This window comes from Cucumis sativus, chromosome 6 (assembly GCF_000004075.3).
Source record: "Cucumis sativus cultivar 9930 chromosome 6, Cucumber_9930_V3, whole genome shotgun sequence".
In the NCBI taxonomy this organism is placed as follows: domain Eukaryota; kingdom Viridiplantae; phylum Streptophyta; class Magnoliopsida; order Cucurbitales; family Cucurbitaceae; genus Cucumis; species Cucumis sativus.
This window is the reverse complement of record NC_026660.2, coordinates 67,787-84,402: the sequence shown is the minus strand read 5'-3', so window position 1 is coordinate 84,402 and position 16,616 is coordinate 67,787. Positions and strand designations below refer to the sequence as shown.

The 16,616-nt window shown below is 34.8% G+C and overlaps 2 protein-coding genes across 19 annotated transcripts; both read left to right on the top strand.

Annotated features, from left to right (window-relative positions):
* Positions 1 to 1,934: 1,934 nt before the first annotated feature.
* On the top strand, positions 1,935 to 6,769 carry LOC101206750 (YTH domain-containing protein ECT4). 3 transcript variants are annotated; one of them, XM_031887190.1, is made up of 8 exons: positions 1,935 to 2,183; positions 3,029 to 3,208; positions 3,283 to 3,356; positions 3,440 to 3,904; positions 4,105 to 4,158; positions 4,243 to 4,650; positions 4,870 to 5,082; positions 5,869 to 6,769. In XM_031887190.1, exons 2-8 carry the CDS (start codon positions 3,121 to 3,123, stop codon positions 6,508 to 6,510), a joined length of 1,944 nt encoding a protein of 647 aa, XP_031743050.1. In that variant the 5' UTR covers positions 1,935 to 2,183; positions 3,029 to 3,120; the 3' UTR covers positions 6,511 to 6,769. The 3 variants fall into 3 exon arrangements, with proteins under 3 accessions (XP_031743050.1, XP_004138522.1, XP_011656321.1); XM_004138474.3 differs by having other exon boundaries at positions 4,105 to 4,650; XM_011658019.2 differs by having other exon boundaries at positions 1,993 to 2,183; positions 3,032 to 3,208; positions 4,105 to 4,650.
* Positions 6,770 to 7,875: 1,106 nt separating this feature from the next.
* Positions 7,876 to 16,333, top strand: LOC101206985 (probable inactive DNA (cytosine-5)-methyltransferase DRM3). 16 transcript variants are annotated; one of them, XM_011658014.2, is made up of 12 exons: positions 7,876 to 8,030; positions 9,192 to 9,274; positions 9,365 to 9,448; positions 9,735 to 9,831; positions 10,091 to 10,137; positions 10,350 to 10,454; positions 10,753 to 10,851; positions 11,516 to 11,615; positions 11,703 to 11,815; positions 12,234 to 12,333; positions 12,571 to 12,650; positions 14,833 to 16,333. In XM_011658014.2, the coding sequence occupies exons 2-12, from the start codon at positions 9,272 to 9,274 to the stop codon at positions 16,222 to 16,224; spliced, it is 2,220 nt and encodes a 739-aa protein (XP_011656316.1). In that variant the 5' UTR covers positions 7,876 to 8,030; positions 9,192 to 9,271; the 3' UTR covers positions 16,225 to 16,333. The 16 variants fall into 16 exon arrangements, with proteins under 16 accessions (XP_011656316.1, XP_011656314.1, XP_011656315.1 ...); XM_011658012.2 differs by having other exon boundaries at positions 10,350 to 10,460; XM_011658013.2 differs by having other exon boundaries at positions 7,930 to 8,115.
* Positions 16,334 to 16,616: the final 283 nt, after the last annotated feature.

Below are 16,616 nucleotides of genomic sequence, written 5' to 3'. Positions count from 1 at the left end.
CGCCCCCTTAGAGTTTAACTTATAGTTTGATAGAACGTCATATGTAGTCTTTAAGATTTGACAAGTTTCATTGATAGTTTTTACGTGCGAGACTATTTTTTATGATTTTATTAAATTAAAAATTGTATTTATTTTTGTTATGAGCTGTAGAAACTAAATTATATTTTTTAAAAATTATGAAGACTAAATTGGTGATTTAATCCACAAAATTTATATGATTATTATTTTGTATTATTATATACTTTATAACACATTACATGGTACATATTGAAAAAAATGAATTGGAGTTTATGACATAATGTATTTCTAAATATTTTTATCAGTATTTAATATAATTATGCTTTTAAAATGTAAAATTTAAATCTGGAAACATAAAAATTAAAAAAAAATCATAATATCTATTGGTTTGATCACAAAATTTGAAAATAGTTTTCATAAACATAATATGAATTATGGATCAAACATATATTTGCTGAACAAATCTAAAAACATAAATAAAACAAACAACAGGCCCTTAATTTTTTAAAATATGTACATTTATCCCTCAATTCTTAAAACATGTAGTTAACTAAAATTTATATATATATATATATATATATATATATATATACACATAGATATACACGTATACACATATACATATCATTGGTTGGAAGATGCGAGTTCCTCCGCTTGGGTTGAAGGCCAAATGAATTTGAGGAGTTTGAGAGAGATTTGAGTGAAACTAAATTGATGATGGAAAAGGCCAAAAGGGTTTGTGGTGTGGATATGAGTTCGTGGTGTTATTTTTGAGGAGATTGGTGATTGGACCATAAATACCCACACAACCTTTAATTTTATTCCTCCCTTTGCTAATTTCATTACTCATTCTTTAAGCCTTCTTTGTCCAATGTCTAGAGGGATATTTGAGACTTTATTCTCCTCCAGAAAGATTGAGTTAAACACATATGGGCACTAATATTTTCTAATAAAGTATTTATTTATCTTCTAAATTTTCTTTTATAGAGGGATAAAAAGAATTACAAAGTTTGTAAAAGTTTCAAATAAGAGAATTTTTGAAAAAAATCCAATAGACCCTTACTCATTCACTAGAATATTTACTAAACTTACTATGATCATTTTTGTGAAAAAAACGAACTCTAACAAATGGATGATCACTTCTAAATTATACTTTTTTTTTCTTTAATAATAAAATTTACCTTATTTAGAGGTACGGATTTGAGGGTAGATAGATATTCTTAACAAATATATTTTAAATTTATTATGGTACATGGATACTCCTAACAATAATATATTTTGAATTGTTTTTTAAAAAACCTGATTTTATTGAGAACAAACAGAAAAAAGAGGGAGAGGCACGTGTCATTCATTTATTGAAGACAATTTATTTACTTGCTGAACAAGACAAAAAAGAGAGGCTACAATAAAAGTTGGAAAATTCCATTGTTTTGTACTTAATTCTAGACCTCCTTTCCCACCTTCAACTTTTTCTTTTTTTTGGGATAAATACCTATTTATATTTTTGAATATTTTAATTATATCGATTTAAATCTTCAACTAATAATCATATCAATTTAAAATTTCAACTTTCCTCAATATATTCAATTCAAAAAGTTTTTAACAAATATATAGTAAAAATTTAGGATTGAAATAAATAGTTTAAATGGTTGTAATTATTAATTTAAAATTTATTTTCTTTTAAAATGTAACTTTTTAATTTTTTTGTTTTTTATAATATATGTTGTTAAAAAAATCTCAAATTTATATTTGCTCTAAACTTTAAATACATCTAGTAGTCAATAAGCTTTTGGCACGTGTCGTTCGATGGAGCCCAGGCCGTTTGGTCAGCAGTGGCAATATGGTAATTAAAAAAAGTCATTAGGGGTATTTTAGTGAAGCACTGGATACGCTGCGTAGAGGCTTGGAATCTCCTCTTTCCGCGTCGCTTGCTTGTGCTTTCTTTTACACACGCAAAATACCGCCCTTCCAAATTCCCCCCCTTTTTTTCCTTCCTTCCTTTCTTTCTTCCTGCTTCTTCTTCTTCCCCCTTCGCGGTTTAGGGTTTCTTCTTCATCCCTTCCCATGTTGCAGGGTCTCCTTCATTCTTCTTCTTAATTCTCAATCTCAATCTCCACTGCTGTAGGGTTTCTTTTTCCTCCATGGCTCCAATCACCTTTTCTCTGGTAGTATTTCACTCTTTCTCCCTTGCTCTCTTCACTTTTCTTTCCTCCCACCCCCTTTTTCTTTTTTTCTTTTCAAATTTCAATTAATCTTTGTTTTCCATGTTCTGTTTTGTTTATGAATTTTTGATTACTCGATGACCAATTGGGGAGTTTGAATTTATTTGTTTTCTGTTCTGAGGCTGAATTTTACTCGATATGTTTAGATTTTGAGCTGTGTTCTTGTCATATTCAATTGGGGTTTGGTTTTTTGTTTGTTTTGTATTACGTGATTGTGTTCCTTGAGTTATTGGATGAGCAAGTCGATGTTTGACTTAGATTCCAGTATGGTGGTATTAATTAGTTTTAGTTGTCGGCAGGTTTTGATGTTCAGGGACTCGAGTCAAGCATGAGTCTTTAATCTGGATGCTTAGTCAACTAGTTAGTTGCTCTTTTTTTAACGACCTACTTTTGCCCTCTTCTTCTCCTTAGCTTCTGACCTTCGCTTGTTGGTTATGAAGAGAATTTGTTCATTTGAGTTTGTTTGTTGTTTGCTATCAGGAAAGTAGTTTATATTCATTCTAGTGGATGTTTATGTTAATAGTAGGAGTAGGACCATTTTCTTTTTTAGACCTTTATTTGAAAGTATCATCATTGGAGTCAGATTCTTGATTGCACGAAGTCAGATATCATAGTCTGTAATTGAGTTGCTCGGTAACCTTGTCGCTTCCTAGTTACTGTATTCTGGAATTGGAATGGCAAGTGGGTGTGTGTTCTATTTCTGCTTGTTTTGAATAGAGTACGTTTGAATACAACTTCTAATTTTTTTTTTTCTTTTGTTCTCTTTTTGGGCCTTGCTTTGGATTCAGAAGTTCTCTAGATTCGCTGAATCTTGACTTCACTTTTGAGGCATTGAGTCAAGCAATATTTGATTGATCTGTTTCTTGAGCCAAGTGAAAACATGTACAATGAAGGAGCCAACCCTGAGTTTATTTTTGATCAGGGTGTTTATTATCCTACTGCCGCCAATTATGGTTATTACTGTACAGGTAATATTCGTGAACATATGATGTAGCAATTGAAATGATGTTATGATGACTCATATGTGTCTTGACTGTTATAGGATTTGAATCACCTGGCGAATGGGAGGACCATTCTCGGATTTTTGGTATAGATGGTCCAGATGTCCAGTACGCGGTGAGTAATAATACATATCTGCACTTCTATTTTATTGTTTTTAAGCTTTGTTTTAATGATCTCATTTTTCTCTCTTGTTCCAGGGTGCTCAAAATGAGAATTCATCTTATGTATATTATACGCCAAGCTATGGATATGCACAGTCTCAATACAATCCGTATAATCCTTACATACATGGTGCTATGATAGGACCAGATGGTCCATATCTAGGAGCCCAACAGTTTTACACCATTCCTTCTTATGACAGCTCTGTTACTTCTCCTGCTTATGTCCCTGTTATTCTTCAGCCGGATATTGTCCCCAATAGTTCCATTGACTTGATTGACCCTTCAATTAATAGATCTAATGGAAATGGAAGAATGCAAAAAAATGAGAGTTCTGGAAGCTTTTCTAGGAACCACTCCAAACCTGCTTTAGACCAGAGAAATTCTTTGGCAAGGTTATCAGAAGTGCCAAGAGCTAATGTTGGTCCAAGTAAGCAAAGTGGAACAATTGCTAGCATTTCTGCTGGTGGTCATGCTGGATCAGTTTCATCACGTGTTTTTCAGGTAAAATTAATTGTTTTTCTTTTGTTGATGGTAATTTTTTGTGCTTACTTGGAAGGAATATTCTGAATGCCTTTTCTTATTTAATTTGTTTAGATTATCTATTCATTTAGTTTTATGTATTAGGCATTGTGTGCATATGCAATTTTCTTTTCACTTCAGCGTTTAATGAAACTTGTTGGGATTAAAAATTATGCTTACAGGGTAGGGGTGCTTATGGGTCAATTCAACCAGTAGATGACATATCAAATGGAAAGGTTGTTTCTCAACAAAGTCAATTTAGAGGACCTCATCCTATCAATAATGCCTTTTCTGACTTTCGATCAAGTGCTCATGGACAGGCTGCGATCGCTAAATTTCAGCCTAAGGTTCAAGTTGGTAGAGTTCCGGATAGTGGAAATGCTAGTTCAGATGCATTAAGTGAGCAGAATCGAGGTCCTAGAATCAGCAGATCTAAAGCCCAACTGGCTCTGAAAGCCTACACAACCAAGGCTGGAGATGGTAATGCAGATGGAAACATTATTATCTACACAGATCAGTATAACAAAGATGATTTTCCTATTGAATACGCGGATGCAAAATTTTTTGTAATAAAATCTTACAGTGAGGATGATGTCCACAAGAGCATTAAGTATAATGTTTGGTCGTCTACTCCCAACGGGAATAAGAAACTCAATATTGCATATGAAGATGCTCGGAGAATAGTTTCAGCAAAATCAAGAAGCTGTCCCGTATTCCTTTTTTTCTCTGTAAGTTCATTGTTTCTTTTCAGATTTCATGTTATTATATGCTACTTTTTTTATTTTGAGAGCTATTATTATCATTAGGGGAATTGTTAAAAATGGCAATGTTGATAATATTTACACTTCATGACAAAGTTGTGTGTATTGGGTTTTTGCCTTGAAGTGTAACTATTTAGTTTTTTTTATTGTAAAAAAGAAACCTTATTACTATTATTTTCTATTTAGGTCAATGCAAGTGGTCAGTTCTGTGGTGTAGCAGAGATGGTTGGCCCTGTAGACTTCAACAAGGATATGGATTTTTGGCAGCAGGATAAGTGGAATGGAAGTTTCCCCGTTAAGTGGCACATAATCAAAGATGTGCCGAACAACAACTTTAGGCACGTCATTTTGGAGAATAATGAAAACAAACCTGTTACTAACAGCAGAGATACCCAAGAGGTAAGTAGCTTTGTTATTTTCTATTCAGTTCAGTTGTATTTTTATTTACAGAAAGTATTATCTTGAATGTTTTGATTAATTCTGTGGCATATCATCCACTTTCTTATGTTCTGTTTAGGAGTGCTTTGAATATCTTGTCATCCTGTGGTAGGTTGTATCTGCATTCATAGTCTTGTGGATTGTTCGAACTTCTTTGCTTGGCAAGCGTAACCTCGTGACTTGGCCTTTTTTATTTGATATGGAAACTGTTCTATTTTTGTCTTACATTCAAGAAATGATATAAATAAAATTTTGTTATATTTCTAGCTGGATGTTTAAATTTCATCAGTTTTTCTGGTCTTTTTGGTGTTGAAAGAGAGAAAGGAGTGGATATTTTAAACTCATCTTTGGGTTTTATTTATTATTTATTTTTAATGGACATGGTTCTATTTAATGCTTCATGTCCACATTTTTTTAAACGCCATAGTTTTTTTCTTTTTAATTTACAATTGGCGATCTTTTCTTATCCTCCATTGGTGGTAGTTTCATTCATACTTTGTTTTTTCTGTTAAAAAAAAGGTTTGATCAGTTTACAAATTAGTAGCGCAATTTAGTGACAATGCTTGGGAAGTTTGATGGCTTGTTCCTTGAAGATTTGGTTTGATAGCCATTATACTCGTTTGTGGCTAGAAACTTAGCCTTTCTCTATTTCCTCCTGTATTCCAACTTTTGTGGGATTGGCAGAAAATGAAATTGATTTGTGCGGTCTTGAAACAATATGTTAACTAACTATATTCTCATATGCAGATACCACTCAAAAAAGGTCTGGAGATGCTTAAATTATTCAAGAGCCACACATTAAAGACTTCTTTACTTGACGACTTCATTTATTATGAAAACCGTCAGAAGATCATGCAAGAAGAGAAAGCGCGGTTGGTTATTAGAAGGCTCGAGCGTCCCTATTTTGTACCTGCATTAGATCATACTCGACAGCTAAATTGTGTTATTGAGCTGCCTTTGAGAGAGGATAAGAATCTCAACAAGGCCAATGATGGTCCAAGGGTGTTGGAAAGGAATGTAGCCTCAAGAGCCGAACAGCAGGTTTACTCAAACCCTGGTAATTCTGGTGCTGTGGTAGTGAAGGAAAATCCAAAATCCAATGCCGAAGAAAAAGTTGACGTTGCATCGACATTGAAGATGGAATCACTTGAAATAAGCCCGAAAGTGGTTGAAAATCCTCTAGGGGGTACTACACCCGCTGCTGCTAGTGATACAAATTCCAAAAATCATACTGAAGTTGTCACTGTAGGATCAATGCCAATCAAAGTTAACGGCTATAATACTGAAACTTCTGGTGTTTTGACCGTGGGAACGATTCCGCTCGATCCTAAAGCCCTGCAGCTCGACAAAGAAGATGCGTTCCTCAATAACGGGTCTCAACACAAATGATGGAAATATAGTAAAAACGAGTATACTGGAATGTTTTCGGTTGGTCTCAGGAAAAGAAAAAAAAAAAGTCCCATGGTTTACTTGATTTGAAGATGCTATTTGGTATTTCTTGGTTATCGCAATTATCTTCGTTTATTTGGGCAATGTTCTGATGTAGTAATTGGTGGTTTTCTTTAATGGGTTTCTTCATTGTGCCGTGTTGATGTTTACTAAAATCAATTGAAAATTTCCAAATGTATTATCAGCTCTGCTTTCTTCATTTCCCCGTCCCATCTCAAATATGATGTGAAAATTTGTCTTGCTAAAAGAATCTCCTCATTTGAAGTTAGGCCATGTTTACCAATTGATAATGAAGAGTGGTGTAATCAAAGTAATTAGATAGCTTTTGATCTCGCAATTAGGTTGAGTGCTTTCAATTCTTCAATTATATTTGATTTGTTTATTTTATAGGTTTTGGTATGCATAGCTTGATAATTAAGTTAAAGAAAAATAGATAGATTTTTGGATTTTGTGATTTAAATAACGTAAATTTTTCAAAAGCAATAATTTTATATTTTGAGTGCATCGATGGTTTTGTTTTTCTTCCAAAGATGATGAAATAAAATGGAAGCTAGAATATGTTCTTTGTTCTTGTCTCACCGTTTATGGTAATATTTTCTCCTACTTTCTCTTCCATTCCCTCCTAAGAATTCCCACATTCTTTTAATTTACATTAAAAATCACACATTTTATCCTCTCTTTTAAATAGACATCAATTATCTTTTCATTTGGGTACACAATAAATTAATCAAATCGATGAAAATTTAGATATTTTGGTCCCATTTTACGATTAAACTTATAAACATCTCTCACCTTTTGATGTCTTATTTTATTTTTTCTATCAAATATTTTTAAAAATCAAGTCACATTCCAAAAATCTAAAATGAATAGTTTTTAAATTTAAAATTTGACTATTAGTTCAAAAAAAAAGGAAGAAAACATACTTAAATTTAAATTTTTTTAAAAAAATTGAAAATCGAATAATTACTTATAAAATAACATTGGTAATATTTTGAAAAATAACCAAGTAAACAAATAAAATAAAATAAAATATAACAAAATTTCACCTTTTATTAACTATATGAAATTTTGCTTTATTTTTTTAATGATTTTTTCTTTACAACGATTTTTTATAAAATTATAATTTAAACTGGACTTTTCTTATTCTCATTAAAATAATCGTAAATGGAGAAACGGTTGACCGTTAAAACTAAAAACTCAGTAATGTGTGAGTTGTGACGTGGTAGTGATTGTCACTAGAAAAGTCACGAGATGATGCCACGTGTAAATCAGGTGAAGCCTTGTAGCGTCCATCAGATGAGTTCAGAATCCCTGGATTACACACTACCGCATTGAACCTTAAATTCCCGAAGCTCATCAATCATACTTCGATTTTCAAAAACCCCAAACCTCAAACCCCAAAACCCAAATCCCAAATCTTTCCTCCTTCCCTGCATTTTCCGATCGCAGCTTTGATTCGGGTTCATACTCCTTTTCCCTCTTTGGTTTCTTTTAGTTTGTCAACTAATTCAATTTAGAGATTGTTGATTGTTGACGAGTAAGTGAGTAAGTGATGGAATGAAATTTCGTGTTCTTACTGTAGTGAAGTTCTGATTGTTTTGTTTTTTCTCATATCTTGCACGATGTTTTAGCTCATTTATTGTTTTTTTTTTGTATGGTGTGAAAAGGGTTGGGGTTTGATTTGTTACTCTCTTAGTTGATTACGCGAAATATTTGATGTGTGGCTTCTGAGGGTTGTGATTGGGAACATGACTTGGCTCTGCATGCAGTTTTCATCACTTATGGGGGTTGTTCTTTTGATTTTTGGTTTAATTGCAAATGTAGATTGTAGGGAAATAAAGTTTTCAGATTTATGGTATGTGAGCTTCATTTTTATTTATTTTGGAAGAAACCAAGCTTTCAATGAAAGAAAAAGGGCATGCAAAAAACAAAAAATGCCCTTCGTCAAGGATCATAATTACAAAAAAGTGTTTTAACAGACGCCCCCGTCGCCCACAAAGAGGCATTCTAACCTGCTCATTGGATCTAAGCCGAATACCTTAAACAGTAGCGAAAAAACAAACTTTATTGGCACATGGTATGCGAGCTTCATGTCGTACATACTTAGTGCATGGTCGAGAGTGATTTTGTCAGTTTTAAAGTCACCCCAATACACGTCTTTATTATTCAAATGAAGCTGACGTTTGGCTTTACTCTTTCAAACGATGTTTTCTTACCATAAAAGTTGGTTTTGAAGGATTGAAAACATATTTTAGATTGATTTTGAACCTAACAAGAGTAATTTTAACCATTTCAACATCACAGCTGCAACTTATATCACCCTCCCCCCCCCCCAAAAAAAAAAAAAAAACAGAGAGAGAGAGAGAGAGAGAGAGAGAGAAAAGAGAATTAAAGAAAAGACTGAAGTTAGAATTTAAGTTTTCAGGTCACGTTGAAATCTCGTATTAGAATAAACGGTGATAATGATTACTGATTATTAATGCATTTTACTGTTTTAGACCTGAAAGGCTAGGAGAGCGTCAAGCCTCTAGCCAAGACTCAGAATGCTTCGCCTGCTGCTTTTAGGGTCGTGGTCCAAACATTGTTCAATTTTTTGACCATCAGTGATTATTATTTTACAGAGCCAGAGAAAACTTAGTTTGGTCTCCTGAGGCGATTTTGAAGCTAATTTTAGTCAGACGAATCACTACTTCAAAACTTTATGGTATGTACATTGATGGGATACTATAGCGTATTGTTGGAAACTTAAATGGACGTCCATCAACATAAATGTGCTGTTACTTCTGTTTCTTAGGCCAGCAACAAGCCTATTGTACCAAAGGAAGAGGTCTTTGATTTCAGGTTGCCTCCTGATCGGATGTACTCAAGGCATGTTGGGGTACGTACATCTCTGACTTATTTCTAAAATATACGGCTAAACCATCTTTACTAGGTCTTTTCACACTTGCGTCTCAAATGTTTTTCTCACTTTGAGTCCTCATCCATTTGAAAAGAAAAAAAATACAGTTTATCTTGAAAAGCTAGATGTTATTGCCTGGGATTATGGATGAAATATTTGGAGTATTTTCGTATCGTACTATGCATTTAACATTTATTGTATTTCCTAGTATGAAAAAGCTTAAAGAAATGAATTTGCTCAATTTTTTAGTTCTTATAAATTTCAGGACAGTGGTGCGAGCTCATCTGGAAGTAATGTACGAACATTCTTCATAGATATGGGGTTCCTGCCATCCCTGGTTGATTCAGTGATTGAAAAAAATGGTACATGTATTCAGAACTGAAATTATTCCTTTTTAATTGTTGGGAAACAATACATTTCTTATGCTAAATTTAATTCTTTAACTTTTCTCTTTAGAAAATTGAGAAGAGAGAACCTTATCCTTTAGAGTTGACCCCATGAATTTTCTCCAACACTCGGAGGAAAATATTCATTAAAATGTAATTGTGACCCCAAAAAGTTCACTTTGTGTAGAGTGTGATAGTAATCTTCACTAAGAGTTATATCTGTTCTTAAATCCAGGTGAAGATGATGTAGAATTGTTATTAAATACCCTAACTACATATTCGGTAAGTAGCCCATATGATCAGCCTCATTTTAAGAACCTATTGCAGTCTTATTGATATTGCTAGTCTTGAGAAACCAATTTTAGTTGTATAATCAATTCAATTGTTCTTGTTATTATTAACTTCTTATATTTTTCAACCTTTTGTGGTTACTGGTTCTATGTGTTAGCATTAAAGCTTCATTGGAAAGTGAATGAGTTGTTTTAATTGACTAGGCAGAACAAAAATCAATTCCTCAGTCATCAGATTCCCTTGAGGGCTTACAAAGTGGTAAAATGGGCAGTAATCCTCCACATGTTTCAACTGTCTGTCATAAGCAGGTGCAGGTAAACTTTTGATCATTTTGGTGTTGTAAAGCTTGCTTTATATTGACCTCAATATATATAAATCTGCTCGTAGATTAACTGGATAACCAAAGTTTTGAAAACAATGTTTAGTTTCATTAATCATTAAAATATCTTGGAGTTTCATTGTTCCATTGATTTTATTCATGGACAGTTAGATTTGTTGGGTAATGAACTTATGAATCAATTTTCAATGACTTAAGCTGCAGCAGTATAATTACGGCCAAACAATTTACATCTGAAATTTTGATTAGTCTTTAGTTTCATGAAATAGGCTGCACAGACATCAAAGTCTGAATCATCAGATTCTCTAGATAGCTTATTTGATGACAAGGATGCACACAATGAAATCTCTTCAGTTATACCAAAGGAGGTAACCTACATACTGACGCCTCTTTTCTTTAATTTGTAGAATATATAGTTTCTCGAATTGAAATTGTTGAAAATGTACGTTGAATTTATCTTTTTTGTTCGGGTTTACTGTATCTTTTTATTCTCTTGTTTGTGTCTCCGTTTGTGTTTGCTTATCGATATAATGTAAATATCTAAGTATTTTCAAGTATTTGTGAGGCCCCCAATTTGTTTTACATATTCTAGAAAGAGCAAGAGGGGAATTTTGCTGGAGACAAATGAAAGTTGGGATGTGGAACAAATTCGGTTAGGTGGGGACCATTGGGGTGGTTTGAGAAGGGTTTTTGAGGCATTTGGAGAGGATAGGAAAATTGTGGGTGAAGGCTGAGAAGTTGAGGGAATGCCAGCTCTCTCGAATTGTGTTGGGAGTTATAGTTTTCTTGTTTATACTTTTGCTTGTAACCATTCTTGTTGTATCCCCTTTAGTTCACAGTGTGCTGAGAATTTCTCTTTGAATATATATAAATATCCAAACAAGAGAGATCATCTCTGTTTGGATTTGGGATTCTTTGTTGGGTTTTACTGATTGCATGTCTGAAACCTAATAGTATTTTCTTTTCACTGTTCAGCTTATTGTATCTATTGCAGGAGGATGATGATTAATATGATTGTGACATCCATTGCAGGAGGCTGATGATTATTATCATATTAGTGATACCAATAAAGCATCCTTGTTAGTGATGAACTTTTCTGCAGATGAAGTCGACTTTGCGATTGATAAGCTTGGTCAGTACACTTTCGAAATAGCCAACTTGGTTAAAGTTATAGCCAAATATTTATGAGGCCATGGGTATTTCTTATAATGCATTTCAGGTGGAGATGCTCCCCTTAATGAATTGGTGGATTTTATCATTGCTGCACAGATCGCTATAAAATTGGAGAAGGAAACAGATGATGCATTCTGTAGAAATGAATTGAAAAAGGAGGTTGATTTTTATTTTTTGAGTTCGTGTGATTGCTATCTTGAAACTGTTCGAGGCTTCGCTATTTTACCTTATTGGGGTTTGAAAAAGGAATTGGATTTTGAATTATGAGTTTAGAGATGGCATAATCTCACTTGTGGCTTGCGATGTCATAATAAAAGTTATACTTCTCACCATAAAAAGACATGGATGTTGTGCATACACTGCATTTCATCTTATAGACTTGGCCAGCCTCATTTTTATTTTTTTCAGTGGCTTTTAGTTACTGAGTTGATCAAGTTGATTTCAATTTTCTTAGAGGGTCTACTTTTTGAATTGTGCTTACCATATTTAGTGCTAACATGATCCTTTAGTCTCGAATTTTCTGTTTCAACCTTTATCCAGTAATCTCACTTAATGCAAGTCATATTCTCTTTCTTAGGAAAATGATGAAACTTTGTTTGTGACAATGGAGAAGACACTTCGGTTGCTTGAAATGGGCTTCTCTGAGAATGAGGTTTCTTTGGCAATTGAAAAGTTTGGTAAGCAACAGTTAATAGCATGGCATATTGCTGCATGGGATTAGTGGTGTTGTTCTATTTTCTAGTTGTCGTTTGGTTCTTTCAATTTGCATTTTATGTTTGGGGATTATCTGTTTATTTTGCTCTAGGAGGCTGATTTTTCATCCAATTCACCTTTGGGCTTTGCTTTTCTGTGGGAACTGCGTTTTGCCTTTCTCATGCTTAACTTTAAGCCATTGACTAGCATCAATATTTCAGGATCTGAAACTCAAGTCTCAGAGCTTGCCGATTCCATTGTTACTGGTCGAATTGCTAGTGACTACCCTGGGGATGTTAAGGTTCTTACACTTGAACTTTGTTAGTTAAAGTATTTATGCTAAACCTTCTTAGTGTTTTTTCTTTTTGGTTTTATCTATAGGCTTTAAATACCCCTAAAACACATTTACCCTAGAACAAGGATAATATCCATGTGTCGAATTTGTGAATCACCGATGATTTAAGAATTTGAATCATTTTTTCTTTTTCTAAATACAAGACTAATGACGGAAATCTGCTATTCAAAAGAGCCCAAAGAAGTGCTAAAATTGGAAGATGGCAATTGAGGAAAACACTAATCTTCCCTTGCGTAATGAAGAGGCGAATGAAATTGAGAGTGCAACGGAGCTGGGACTAGTGACTTCTATGCAAAATCCTTTTTCGTTGAGTAAGGAAGTGGTATCAACGCTACTCGAGTATAATTTGTGCATTCGGGCAGTGTCTAGGAACGGGAAGGAGAAAGGGTTGGGCCTCTTCGAAGAATAAAAAGCTCACTAGAGAAGTTAAAGCTTTGCTTTGTAGTTGGGAAAGGGAAGCTCTAGCAGCCAAAGCTAGTACTCCGGGCTTCGACGATGTTCCATGTTAATCTCTCTTGGAATATTAAGATGCTCGCCCCAAAAGAGTAGTTGTGAAAGATTTGTTAGTGAAGTTCAATCTGGACATCGTTATTCTCCAGGAGTCTAAGGTTAGCGATGTTGACAGTAAGTTGGTGAAGTCTGTTTGGAGTGGCCGTCGTATTGGTGGGTTCCTTTAGAGGCCTATGGTTCTTCAGGTGGTATTCTCCTCATGTGGAAAAAGGATTTGATCATAGTGATTGACTCTATCCCAGGTCAGTTCACTATTTCTATTCTTTGCAGAACTAATGCTGGTTTTTCTGGCTGGATCACAAGCGTTTATAGCCCCTTATCTTATAGGCATAGAGACCAGTTTTGGTGGGAGCTTTTTGGTTTATATGGTCTTTGCAGTGAGTGCTGGTGCATTGGGGGAGATTTCAATGTGGTGAGATGGGTTATGGATCTGAAGTCACTAACACGAACCACCTCTTTCTTTTTGGGAACGAGACTAACATAAGTTCCGTTGCACATTCTATTGATTCCATTTCAATGTGGTGAGTAAGTGCTGGTGCATTGGGGGAGATTTCTATTAACTCAGTCCTTTGATGTGCTGCCTTTCTTTCAATGACAAGGAGACCTTGGACCGCTTATTTTTGTTTTGTGTCTTACTTACGAAAGCTTGGAATATGTTGTTCAGAATCTTTTATACGGAGTTTTGTCTTCCTAATAAGGTTGATAGTTGGATGCTTGAAGGGCTCAATAGGAGAGGTTTTAGTTCGAAAGGTAACATTTTGTGGAGATGTGCTAGCCGTTCCCTTTTGCGGTTTTTTTGGAAAGAGAAGAATAGTAGGATTTTTAAAGACAACTATAATTCTTTTGATTCTTTTTGGACTGTGTTTCAACACCCAGTTTCTTGGTGGAGTACGAACTACACCAAACACTTTTGTAATTATAGCCTTTCTATGATTTTCAACAATTGGATGACCCTTATTTTTTAGTTTTTCTTGGAGGAGAGGGCCCTCATATTCATGTTTCTGTTCCCTTTTGTTCTCTGTTTCTTATAAAAAAAAATTGTTCATCCCTTTAAAAAGGAGAAGATTCTTTAGCTGAATTTTACGTGGCTTTTCTTTGGTCTTCGAACAAAACTCTTGCATTTTATCAAGCTTTTCTTACTTCGAAATTATTTTGTAATTTCATCTCATCAATTAAAATTTCTGTTCCTGAAACAAAGAAGTAAGAAAAAGAAGAAAATCGAAAAGGAATTCTACAATCCCAAATTTTTTCAGCTTCAGCTTCGTCACGTTTTGTTCATTCCCTATAAAAAATCTCTACCTTAAGTCAACCTGTCATATTTCTAGAATAGCTCTTTAACTCTGTTTGATTGCAAATATTCTTTTGCCTCTACCACCTGCGCTGTTGATAAAATATTATCTGGAGTTAGAAGAAAGTAAAAAAGAAAACTTTCCTCCTTATTTTGTGATTGGTCTTCTGAGGAAAAAAATCTGAGTCAGATTCTTATATTATGTGGCCTCAACCAATCATCTGTTGCTACCAATTTATGTATGCGGTATTGCCTCCCCACTTCTCATACTATAAATTTCATAGCGCATAGTATTTAGAAACTTTCTTTTGTTTTCATGGCTTTGTGCAGTGTTCTCCAAGCTCATTCGGGATTGGTGGTTTATATACTCGAGAAGATTATGTGACTAAGGTTAAAGCTGAAGAATCCAGTTCCGCTGTTGGTCCTCTGCCAAGAAATGTTAACATTGAGGCAATACAGAAAGGTAAAAGGCCAAAAGAAGAAAATATGGACGACCTTCTGAATCCTACTACTCGTTTGAATAAACATAAAGGGAAAAGGCCAAAGCAAGAATACGCTGATGACTTGGGTTCTTTATATGGTCCTGGATGGGTGGAATCAAAAGTCAATCCAGACATCACCAGCTTTGACATCCCCCCGTCTTCAAGACTAAATCTCTCAAGAAGTCTTGATAAGTTGGTGGCTAAGCCTCCATGCCCACCTTTAAAATCAAATCCTTCTAGAGCTCTTGAAAAGGTGGTAACTAAACCTCCATTTTTCTTGTATGGAAATGTTTTGGATATATCTCGTGATTCTTGGGCAAAAGTTTCCAAGTTCCTATATGCCGTTGAGCCTGAATTCGTGGACACTCGGTCCTTCTCAGCTTTGAGTAGAACAGAAGGATACGTGCACAATCTTCCATGTGAGAACAGGTTTCACATCATTCCATTGCCTCCAATGACCATCCAAGATGCTACACGTACAAAAAAATGGTGGCCATCCTGGGATACAAGAAAGTATTTGAGCTGCATCAATTCTGAAACTAGAGGAGTACCTCAGCTGTGTGATAGGCTGACAAAGACGTTGACTGATTCGGGCGGTCATCCTTCATCTCATGAGGAGAGAGATATTCTTCATCATTGCATAGCTTTGAACCTTATTTGGGTCAGCCAGTTCAAACTGGCTCCGGTAGAGCCTGAACAGCTAGAATGCGTGCTCGGCTATCCGGTAAATCACACCCAAGATGCTGAAAGTAGCTCAATAGAAAGACTTCAATATCTCAAGTATTGTTTTCAGACAGACGCTTTGGGTTATCATCTATCTGTTTTGAAGTCCATGTTTCCAGAAGGATTGGTTGTGTTGTCCATTTTCAGTGGAATTGGTGGGGCGGAAATTGCTTTGCACCGTCTTGGCATTCATTTGAAAGTCGTGGTCTCAGTTGAGAGTTCAGCAGCAAAGAGAAGGATTTTGAAGAAATGGTGGCATAGTAGTGGACAAACTGGGGAACTAGAGCAGATAGAGGACATACAGAAGCTAACAAGCATCAAGATTAACAATTGGATTACCAAATATGGCGGTTTTGATTTGGTTATTTGTCAGAATCCATGTTCTCGTTGTTTGTCATCTTCAAAACTGAATCAGAGTGGAGATGCTGAGGGTATAGCAAGTTTTGATTTCTCTATATTTTATGAGTTTGTCCGTGTTTTGCAGAGTGTAAGAAATACCATGCACAGAAAGAAGTGACAATGTCCAACTCATCTGCTTGTTCTAATGATATTAATATTTAATACACCGCCCAATATCAGACTATTTTTGTATTGATTGCTTAAAGATTTTCAGTCACTTTGACTCACTTGTGCATCTCAATTAACATCCAACTGCTCTTAAACGACGGCCCATCTCTCATCCATAGATCGAGCAGATGGAGTGCTCATCTTTGAGTCCCAACTCCATTGGTTTCGTTTTTTAGTTCGTTCTTTTGATGCTTACCGAATCCTTCTCTGGCTAGCGACCCACATTTCTATTGGATCTATGACTTTGTTTCTTTAGGTTGGACTCTCTTTTTTAGCTTTTAGCATACTAGAATATAGGGCAAGGAGATGATCAAAGAGTTCTTTCACCATTAGGATTTTGGG